Source organism: Telmatherina bonti, assembly GCF_933228915.1.
Source record: "Telmatherina bonti genome assembly, chromosome: 6".
Lineage (NCBI taxonomy): Eukaryota > Metazoa > Chordata > Actinopteri > Atheriniformes > Telmatherinidae > Telmatherina > Telmatherina bonti.
Window position 1 is genome coordinate 28,344,369 of NC_136624.1, and position 10,750 is coordinate 28,355,118.

Below are 10,750 nucleotides of genomic sequence, written 5' to 3' on the forward strand. Positions count from 1 at the left end.
TCACTCGCTCCCTAGACTTATAAGCACGTCCTAAAGCCGACTTGGTGATGATATTATTTTTTAAACACGATCAAAGGAAGAATATTTAACTATGACACACACTAAGGTTATGTTTACTTGAGTTGCAATTTCTTATTTGCATCTCTAATCTCTGCAGGTCCCTATTCCAACAGCTTTTATATGGACTGGCTTACCACAGCTGGTTTGTCACAGGTGAGTTAGAAGAAGGTTGAAATGACTTAAAGCCAGTTCAGTATCTATCATAAACCTTTGAAACCTTTGGTGTCAGGTAGGAATCATCGTATGCTGAGACAGGGTTTTGTTGCATGGATTGAAGGTGTTTCTTTTTGCTTTGGTGGTGTTGCAGATGAAGTAGATGCAGAGGGAATCGACTCAAAAGAAAGGAGTTGCGTAATGATCCAGACTCAGTACTACTTCAGCAATCTCAGCAACTCCTACAACGTTTTGCAAGACTGTGGCAACTGCTCCAGGTGTGAACACACTGCAGAATACACACATGCACATGCGCTCTCATAAACAACATAAAGAGTAGTGCTGTGACAAAGGCATCGCAAGCAGCGGATTCGTCTCCCGATGATCAACCTGCATTAGCCTTAATGAAACGGTCGTATTGTTGGCCAAAAAAGGCTCATAAGGCTGCTTCGTGAATCTTGCTGATCCATTAGCAAATTATTGTGATGCAACCAGGCAAAGGAAGGTTGTTGACTGTGCTGTCTTTTTCTCTGCAGGCTGATTCATGCCAAGAGGATAAACAACACCAACTTGCTGTTTGTGGTAGCAGAAAAGTTGCTATGTGACTCGTGTGAGATAGAGAGACTCTCTCAGGAGGAGGAAGAGTGTATCCTTTCACACTCTGTGCGTCCGTTTCTGCAGAGGAGGATGTACTGTCTAATCTTAAACTTTTCCTTTCACAGTAACATAGAGGCTTGTTTCAGGGTTATTGTTAAGATTGTTGTCCTTAATGGAGCCATTTTTAGACAAAGAAGATAATCCATGTGAAGAAGTGGCTGTGGCGCGTTATCGAAAAGGACCCTCCACCTGCTTTGACAACAATGCTGCTGTAAGACTTTCAGATATCACAAAATTTGCATTTACTGTTATCAATACAATCTATAAAGTTAAGAGAAGCAAGAAAGAAGTTGTAGCTTATTTCTATTATTTCTATTGGGAAACAAGTTGTAATATTTTAAAAAGTAGCTCTTTGAGTTTTATGTCTCTCGTCTGCTTGTCCCATTTTTCATTAAATGATTTGGCTAAAATAAAAATAAAGGAAAAATAAGTTTTTTGCAGGTAAGGCTGTTCCACAGTTACGAAATTTTAATTGATGATATCACACAAATGGTTACAATTGATGATTAAATCGCCTGCGAGCCTAAGCCGAGTCATAATGTAACAACAACGTAAGAGGAACTGGAGCCTTTTAGAGACAAAAAAAAACAAAAAAAACAACTCAAGCATGAATAACATATATACTCTTAAGCTTTGTAAATAAATTTCTGTAAAGGCAGAGCAAAAGTCTGTTTCTGTCAAACTCTTAAAAATGTGGTTTTCTTATGGACGTTGTAGTTTTCCATGGGCACGACCCCGTTTCCAGTGAATTTGGGATGTTGTGTAAAACAAATAACAACAGAATACAATGATTTTCTGACACATTTTTTTGTTCAACCTGATAAACCTGTCCTTTTTTATATATTCATTTTTAAATTTCATGCCTGAAAAATTTTCTACAACAGCTACAACGGCGGCTTGTTTACCACTGCAAACATGTAAACTATCAAAACTATTCAGAAAGATGTTTATGGGAATTCCTATTCGATTTGCAGCTGAGTATGTTTTGCAGGAAATGTGGATTGACCATCAGTTTTCTTCTCTTCTCATTATAATTCTATCATTTCTTTTTTTTTTCTTTTGCAGGAGAACACGTCAGACTGTGGGCGGGGTCACTCCTTCCGTCCGCCACTCTACACTTTACTGCTCATTCAGCTGCTGCTGCTTTATCCAGCTGTCAGTCCTCACGCTCACTCTCTTCTACATTAATTCCATTCTGCTGCACTTATCCTACTTTAGTCCTCCTGAGCTTCTGTCCCATCCCTGACCTCCCCCCCCCCTTGTGCCCCAACGCCCTCCCCCTGGCATAGTCATAAGTAATAATGGGACTTCCCATCACAGGAAGTTGGAAGACCAGAGTGCCGCGCTACCTTGTCTGTGTCGCTTCGTGACAACTGCCGGACGTTTTTGTCCTTCATCTGCAAGAAGAACAGGTGGTGCCAGACCACTTGGATCATCAGAGGCAACGCAGAAAAGAGAAATCAACCCTCCATACAAATATTCCAACACCTTCACTGTTCAGATAAGCGAGGGGCGTAAGGACAAGTAGATCTTATCATCAAGGACCTCATACTATATTTAGACTGGAGAATCTGAGCCACCTCAGATGGCAGGACTTCTCCTCTCCACCATCTGAGAATTGGCTCGTGATCATTCACCTGTTAAAAGGCTGTGGACCATCCAGCCAGTTAGAGCCACCACAGAAGAAAATAACAAAAAAAATGACTCCAAATGTCAAGTATTAACTGCTGAAGTGGTGAATATTCCAAACATGCATTATATTTAGGTCTTAATTTGGGAAGGAAGATAGATGTTAACGGCAATTTAAGCGCTATATCATGCTTGCCAAAACAAGATATACTTTGACGTGGTCTTATTTTTGTAGCCAAAACACCCAAAGGAAATGGATTTAGATTTAGGATGAACAACAAAAGGCAAGAGGAGATATTCAGCAGCTGAATCCTGACTCATTTTGTGCAGCTCTTAATTACAGATTAATGCTTTTAAAAGGCATCCACTGTGGATTATCGTAATTACATGATGGTAATCACATTTCTTGAAGTGTTTTTTCTCATATTTACTATTCAAGTGGTAGTGTTTTCTGGCTCACAAGCCAGCTGTTAAATATGAATCAGTGTTTGGTTGCTGCAGGAATATTGATGTCGTGTAGTATTCTTAACGATCGATCGACCATTCTGACCTCCAGTTTAGACAGATGTTTTAAAAGAAAAAAAAAACTCTGTCCTCTGATGAGAAAAAAAGCACCTCTGCCAATCCTCATGAAGCTTCTCCAGCAACGCTTCGAACCACAGTTTATCTATGTGCTTTTCTTCTGTCACAGCAAAGCATCACTGTAGTCAACAGAGGTCTTTGCTTTCTTTGCGAGGGGCCGGCTCACTTTTCCTTTTCGGGCTTTACTTACCTTTGACTAATGCTGTTGAAACTTCAAAACCATCCGCTGCTGAGGGGATTGGGGCTTATCAACATGTCCGAGTGAAGTGCAGAAGATAGAGGCCACTAAATATGGTGATGACATGCAGTAGAAGTCTGGTCAAAATCCATCACAGTTTGTTATTTAATCATTGCAATGTGTGAAAAGTTATTTAGACTCCCATGTTTAGGACCGCTCTGTTTCATAGTGCCTTGACGCACTTTGTTTTGGAACGCATCGGCTGTGTAAGAGTAGAGCTACTGTATAGTACCTTTATAAAGCAGCCATGTTTTAAGCTTTGGATGCTACAGGAAGCCGAGTCTGTTGGCTATAGAGCTAGCAGAGCCAACACACTGTGTGGCTCAGCTTAATGTTTCTGCCATTGCGGCTGTTCCTGCTGCTCTCCTCCAGGGCCTCCTGTCTGTCATATGGAGCTACTATACCGTTCCTTTACAAAGCCATGTATAGAGCTACGATACACTATCAGTATACAGCCACTTAAATGGCCATAAAGTGTTTGTTTTGTTTTTTTTTTATTCTTTTTATTTTTGTAGTGAGACCTGACTGCAGTTCTGCCTGGTTCGTGTGTGTATGTGTGTGGACGTATGTGCGTTTATTTTAAAAACCCTCAAAGGGAACGTCTTTTAAGTGAGAGCGTAGGGAAATCAGTTGTGCTTGCATAGCTGTTTTTCTTTCCTGTTTCTGTGTTGCAACAGACAAAATCCAGTGTTGTGGAGGAGAAAAAAAAGGATTTTACTGAAATAAAAAGATGCATCTAGAAGTATCAGTCTGCTTAAATATGAATATAGAGGAGCAGAGGTGAAAGAATGTGTAGTTCATCTGTGTTTTCTGTTCAAATGCAGCATAGTAAACAAAGCCTCTCTAAATGCCTTAGTGTTACACAAAGCAGAGCTCTGATACCCCACATGTACCCCATTTCTCATGCACAAATAGATCCTTTAATACTCCCCCCGCTGGCTTCTCTTGGTGTTATGCAGTAAGTACAGTGAGCTCTAATTTTCTATTTTTCCTTCTTGGAATGATCAGTTATTGATTGATGCCCGTTGATTAAATGCTTGTAGGCCGGTGGGAGTTTTTCAGTTTTAAAAGCCTGTGACGTTCGATGTTCAGGTGGGATGACTCGCAACAGTCGGAACCTTAACTACACGCTCTGTACAGTTGTTGGTACTATTTGATGTGACAGATCATGCTGGCACAGTAACTGCAGCTCAGCTCTGAATAAAACCTGCGAAAACTAAAAAAAAAAGTTCATGACTGTTAAAAATCAAAGATGAGCATTTCCAATTTGGCTTTTTTCAGCGTCCGCTGATGCTCGATGCAGTTTTACTTTTCTGGCATTTGTTTGTCTCTGTCCTGTGCCATTAATTCTGTCTGTATTTTCACTATTTCCACTGTCTGTAAATGAACGCTACACGTGCCTGTGGAAATGTACCCCCTGCAACTTCCTCTCTTTTCCCGGATCTGTACGGTCCCACACATTAACTAAATACGTAGGCCTACACTTTGTGCACCTGCACTGAGACCTTATGGACAAACACACACCTTTGAGCAAACTTTTAGTAACACTTATTCATGCCCAGCTGGGTGATGTCAAACACAAAGCAGAAGCGAGGCAGGGACGTCCCTCCCCAGGTGTTTCTGTGAGTGGGCGAGATGGCAGGGAGTGGGTCTCCACAGAGCAGCATGGGCCTGTTAGACAGACGGATGAATCGTATAGTAACGTATGTGTGTGCATCCTGATCGGACACACACACACACACACACACCTGATTTCTCTGGTTTGACAGTTTTACTTTTGCCAAAAGAGAAAACAATAAAAAAAAAAAAAGACACTAAAAACAAAGAAAAAATAGAAAAGTGGGCCAGCTTGGGGATGAGATGGAGTGGTCAGCTTTAAGACTTCACTTTAAAAGAAGTAAAAGAGGATTTTTCATGAAGCGCCCTCCCAACCCTTGCTGCAGCTGTGTTGGTGCGTCTCTGTGGGAAAGACACGTGCGTATGTGATTCTTTAGTCTGTAGTCTGGTGCTATGTGATCATGTTTGACAAGTGTGTGAAAAATAACATTTAGAGGAAAAAAATAAAAAAAGTAAAATCAGTCGAAATTAAAGTGAAGTTTTAAAAATATATATATAGGAATACAGCACTGTTGATAAGTTTGAGATCTGGCGTCAAAATGTTTTTCATTTGTTTTGTTTTACTTCTTGTACGTGTGTGAGTGTGAATGTTTGTGTGTGTGGAAGATTTAGCTCCTTCTTTTTTGGGCACTGGTCCATGTCGCTCCATTCTTTTGTACAGATTAAGCTAAAGAGAGAAAAAAAAAAAGAAGAGGGCAAAATTTGTAAAATATCGTGTCTGTGACTCCTTGTAAAATATTTTCAAATTGTTTATTACAGAGAATCAGTTATTAAATAATGTTCATATTTTTCACTTCATATGGTTGTGCGGTGTTTTCATTTATTAACCAGGTGATTTGTTGTTTGCAACAAATTGAAAGATTGAATCTAGTTTAAAAATCTAAACAATAATAACAAATGAGATTTAAAGTTATTTTATTAAAGTTATTAGGGATGTTAAAGTTCAACAGGGAAGCTAGCTTCTAGCTTCTGGCTAGCTTAGCTTAGCATGAGACCAACAATACAAATAACTTTTTGTCATGTATGGAAACCCTTAATCCAGTCCAATCAAAGTACTATTGATGCAGCAGTAAATCTTTTTTTTTTCTTTCATTTGAGAGTACTTTCAGTTTACCAAATGAATGCTCACCTGTTTACAGAATGACTATGCAAAAAATCACATCTCTTTCAACTCCATCTTGGTCTGCACCATAGACCGTAAATGAAGATTAGGGTTAGATTAAACAGTCCATGTAACATCATATTAACATCAAAGACAATATTAAAGACATATTTGTGGTGAGTTGCAGCTTGTTGGGTTTTTTTTTTAGTTGAAGCAGATATTTGTTCAGTTGAAAACATGCAGCTCCACATGTGTGACCGCTGATTTGTGGCATTAAAATAGTGCATGTTGACCAATAAAAACCACAAGGAGGCAGTAACATCTAAGCAAGTTTACATGTGAAAAAAGGGGCAAGTGTGGTGATAGTTTGCACCTTTGTGTAAAGGTTTTAATTCAAAAGTGTGAGACTATAGGTAGGGTGCTGGGTTTTTACCACCCAGAGCTGGGTGGTAAATTCCTTCATACTCATCCTCCAAACACGAGAGTGCAATCAGGCAGCTCTCAGCAAGGAAGCAAATATTTCCCAAAATGTTTAAACTTTCAAAGGAACAAATCATCTGCTGTCATGTTAGATCAGACTTGATTTGCAGGCATCATTAAACTGTCAGAATCAGGTCATGCAGGAGGACCTTGTGGCCTAAATTCCTCCTGAATGCATGTTTGAGAGGCCCCTCTGAGTCATTTCTCTACTTGTATGCAGCAAAGAACTTCACAGCGTATTAAGGAAGTCTGTAAGAGATTTGTGCCAGGTGTCTGGGTCGTCCAAGTAGCAGGGGTGACCCGCTTCCTTCATCACCACTACTCTGTGATTGGGCAAATTCCTCAGGTTACTGAACGAAACCTCCCCGAGCTGAGTGTCCTGGTCACCATAAACAATCAGCACTGGGACCTAGACACACAAACACACGAGTGAATCATTTCCAGAGTTTTCTCTCCTAAAACTCTTTGTTTTCCCTCTTTAAATTTAAGGCTAAGCACTGAACAATAAACATAGAACTTGTGAAAAGATGAGACCAGAATTTGATTTTTAACAACTATAATCCATTATTAAGAAGGAAATGAAAGAAAATAAGAGTAACACGATGAGAAACAAACCCTTTAGAAACTAAGCAAGCCCGACTTTTAAGGTGCCAACACAGAAACCTCCCAGATGCTGGGACTTTGGGGTCTGTTTCTAAAAACCTCTAAACTTTTTAACATTAAACTGCATTTGACAATGAAATTCATGTTTAGAGTCCTCTCAAGACTTCTTCACAACTTTTCTTAGGCTTTTTTGGGCGAGCAGCTAAGCTCATCACTTCCTACACAACAGCAGGATTGTCACCTGCTGATCTGCAGGATTCATAGTGCACAGTTGTTGTGCAACTCACAGTGCCAGTTCCAATCCTGAATAATAAGCAAACAATAAAATGTTGGGTTCTAAATGTAACACAAAGAAAGGCTGGTTTTTTATGACATTTAATAACAGGAGCTAGGACTCTCAGTTAGAACATGCAATGATCATTTTTCAGATGATATCTTGTCAGCTTTTAGAAAGTATTTACTATCTGGAATAAAGTCAGCAGAGTATGCTTTAAAAGTTTTTCTAAAAATGGAGAATATTTCTAGAAACATCTAGCAGGATGGCAGGGTTAATGTTGGAATCATCCGTGTCATTTAGCCGCATGCCTGACTGCATGCTTTCTGACTGCATTCTAGTTACCGTCGCCTGTATTTGGGAGCCGCAGAGCTGGAACATTTCATCATCTAACAGCAACACATCAGTATCTGCATCGACATTTAAGGCATGCTACACAGCAAAACATGGTCTGCATTCAGTCTGATGACAATTACGTGTGTTTTTTCTACATACAAAATTGCCATTGTTACTTTATGAGAGAATACAGAACTATATTTTTCAAAGTCAATCTGTCAATAAAATCCAGCTATAAAATACAGCATCTCCTGTTAAAGTAAAGGAGAAGAAATTCCTTTCACTTGATGGCGCCAAACTGTCAAAATACCCATTTTGGAAACCTCATGTAGATATTCTGAACTAAAACCTTTCTACTCTTGTTTTGCTTCACTTTAGCAGAGAGCACTTTTGCAGATCATTTGCACATGATGTGCTATGTTTCAGTAGAGATGTAGAGCACCTGGTGCATCATTCCAAAGAGCTGCTGATCATGTGATTTTCTTTTCTTTTTTAAATCATGGTTTCCAATTTTAATGTTTGCCGTCCTAATTTATTCTTCACCAGTAACACACATACTGTGATTTACAAATCCTGACAAATATCACAAGTGTTCCCTTTGTGGTTGTACAGATATACTCAGTCTAGGAGTAGAAATTTTGAGCTAAAGAGGGTCATGGCACACAGGGTTAAGAAAGAAAAAAGGAAACATGGGTGAGTTGGAAAATTATATTTGCAGCTGTTCATGTTTTCCTTTAGTGGGGATGAAAAGCACACTTTTAAAAAGAAAACTTTTATACAATCAGAAAATACAAAAGGATACTGAGGAGACTCATCTCCACACACACACCCTTACCTTTATACTTTGGTACTGCTCTGCTGTGAATTTGTCAGTGCAAATCGGAGCTACAGGAACAAAAGCCCGTATCATAGTCTGGTGCTGCAGGAGGAAAGGGAGAGAGTACATCCCACTGAGGGACGGGCTGATCACCACCACCGGGGTCATGCGAAGCCGCTCACACACCTCATGGAGGAAACCTGCAGGGGCCAATTCCCCCAGAGCTACTGGGGCCTTAGCTGATTTGGACTGGCCGAGTTCTGCAGAGAAAGAGTAGAGCAGACTCCTGGAGGCTTGCAAGAGGAAGAAGAGGGCGGCAGGTGGGAATCTAGGACATTTTATTTTTTCTCCAAGCTTAATCTTTTTAGGGACTCAAAGGTTAAAAGAAATTTATAGCTGCTGCAGAACGCCCCGAACGAAGGGATTTCTTTGAATCTACATAGAAACTTGTTTGCAACTTTAACTCCCACGAAAAAATATCTACAGTGAAACTAATCACATCACTTACACTGGAAAAGAAAAAAAAAAGAAAAATGCATGCATTGTGCTGCTCATCCAGGTTTGTGTATGGTATAAGAGTTTGCATCCAGCAGACTCACCTGGCAGGTCAATGGCAACCGCACGACAGCCGGCTTGAGCGAGAGTCTCTAGAGTGCCGATGTTAAGCCAGTTTTCTGATGAGAAACGGATGCCGTGAAGAAGTAAAACTGACATCTTTGCTTCTCCAGTGGCAGGTTCGCTCTGTCTGTAGAAGAGTGGCGCTTTGCAGATGTCAACCTGCACCGTTCCCTCTGTTATCTTCACAGCCGACATCCTGAGGAGAAAGACACACTTTACCTGTTTTATTTCACAGATCGAACTGTCACTATCCTGTCCGACACATCACTTATTTATATGAAGCACATTAGAAATGTATCTTTCTGAACAGTAATACTAAATGTCACAGGGTAAGGAGTGAAGGGGAAAAGCTTTCCTTGAATTGAATAATTCTGTTTAGTGTAATATTTGATATAAAGTTCACACTGATACTGTTTTCAATATAAGACTTGCAAGAAAGAAGCCAGGGTTATTTAGTTTATTTAAGTTACTGACAAAAAGTAGTTCAGGAATATCTGTAGAAATCTGCAATATTATATATTTAATACAAAGTTCCTATACCTATATGGTATTGATCTGTGCAAGTCTTAAACAGCAAATAATTCTCCAGTAAATATGATGGAAGGAAAACAAAAACACATTTTAAATGGTGCTTTAAAAACAGAGTTTTTGGTGCAGAAAACTGCTTCCTGTCAGTGTTAATTTATCAGTGTATTACTGGATTTAATTGTAAACAGCAAGTGTATGTTATTTTGCTGCAGTGTTACTTTACGGTCTGCACTGCAAAAACTCAGCCTTAATAAACAAGAAAATAATATACAAATATTAGGTAATTTTGCTTAAAAAAAAAGATAAATTATCTGCCAACAGAACAAGAACAACTTGTCAAGACTTCTCTAAACAAGTAAAAATACTAGGAATACTAGGAATTCTCTGGCATAAAAACTAAGAATTATCTTACCTTTAAAAAAAAAATAAGCATATGTGTACTCAATTTAAGATTTTTAATCTTACTTAGATTTCAGTTTTTGCAGTGTGGCAGTTTAAACCTACAATTTACACCCACCTTTACATCCCTTTGGTAAGTATTTCCTACTATTAAAAACTTTTATATAATTGTTTATGGTGCATTTTAATAAAGTGGTCAAATAGATATTTTTTGCGTTAATAAAGACAGGTCTCTTGCTGACCTGCACAACAACAAACAGGTTAATTTCCTTCCATCGTGTGGAGTTAAAGAGAAAAATAATGTTTTTGCAAATAAAAACAGACTTTCCTGTACAGAATATTTGATGGTCATGAACAAGCACGCTGCCATTTAAAGTAAAATCGGTTAAATGTTGAAAGGTTTGTGTTCAGATGGGGGGATAAAAAGTCCGATCAAAGTCCAAATTAGATCATTTTTATTTGTATGTCGAGCCCGCGCTTTGTACATGATCTTATTCGTCACAACCAGTGGGAGAAAACACAATCCGCTTCTTACCTGGCCCGATGGTTAAACTGAGAAATAAAGCAACAAAGAAACAGCTGCAGTTTCACTTCAACTCCCGGAAAACAGGGCAGAAGAGAAGAAGAAAAAAAAAAAGAAACCTCTGGAGATCCTCC

The 10,750-nt window shown here is 39.2% G+C and overlaps 2 protein-coding genes across 2 annotated transcripts in view; one reads left to right on the plus strand and one right to left on the minus strand.

Annotated features, from left to right (window-relative positions):
• cacna2d2a (calcium channel, voltage-dependent, alpha 2/delta subunit 2a) overlaps positions 1-2,058 on the plus strand; it is a gene marked incomplete at both ends in the record, with an annotated part of 156,082 nt that extends 154,024 nt beyond the window's left edge. Inside the window, 5 exons of the mRNA XM_079241511.1 lie at positions 158-213; positions 368-491; positions 750-859; positions 999-1,081; positions 1,936-2,058. Coding sequence (XP_079097637.1) covers positions 158-213; positions 368-491; positions 750-859; positions 999-1,081; positions 1,936-2,058 — 496 coding nt within the window. The remainder of the gene's footprint in view (positions 1-157; positions 214-367; positions 492-749; positions 860-998; positions 1,082-1,935) is intronic.
• A 3,689-nt stretch (positions 2,059-5,747) lies between these two features.
• Positions 5,748-10,690, minus strand: abhd14b (abhydrolase domain containing 14B). Its single transcript, XM_079242766.1, has 4 exons — positions 10,629-10,690; positions 9,148-9,362; positions 8,567-8,808; positions 5,748-6,927 (listed from the first exon to the last, which is right to left on the minus strand). The coding sequence occupies exons 2-4, from the start codon at positions 9,359-9,361 to the stop codon at positions 6,748-6,750; spliced, it is 636 nt and encodes a 211-aa protein (XP_079098892.1). The 5' UTR covers position 9,362; positions 10,629-10,690; the 3' UTR covers positions 5,748-6,747.
• Between the last annotated feature and the right edge of the window lie 60 nt (positions 10,691-10,750).

What these genes read in the sequence shown, in the direction of transcription:
- abhd14b (XM_079242766.1), bottom strand. Translation starts at nt 9,361, where the DNA reads ATGTCGGCTGTGAAGATAACAGAGGGAACGGTGCAGGTTGACATCTGC. An exon ending in GGTTGCCATTGACCTGCCAG is followed by an intron (nt 8,809 to 9,147) that starts GTGAGTCTGCTG and finishes CTTTCTCTGCAG; the next exon opens with AACTCGGCCAGTCCAAATCA. An exon ending in AGCAGTACCAAAGTATAAAG is followed by an intron (nt 6,928 to 8,566) that starts GTAAGGGTGTGT and finishes TTGTGTGTCTAG; the next exon opens with GTCCCAGTGCTGATTGTTTA.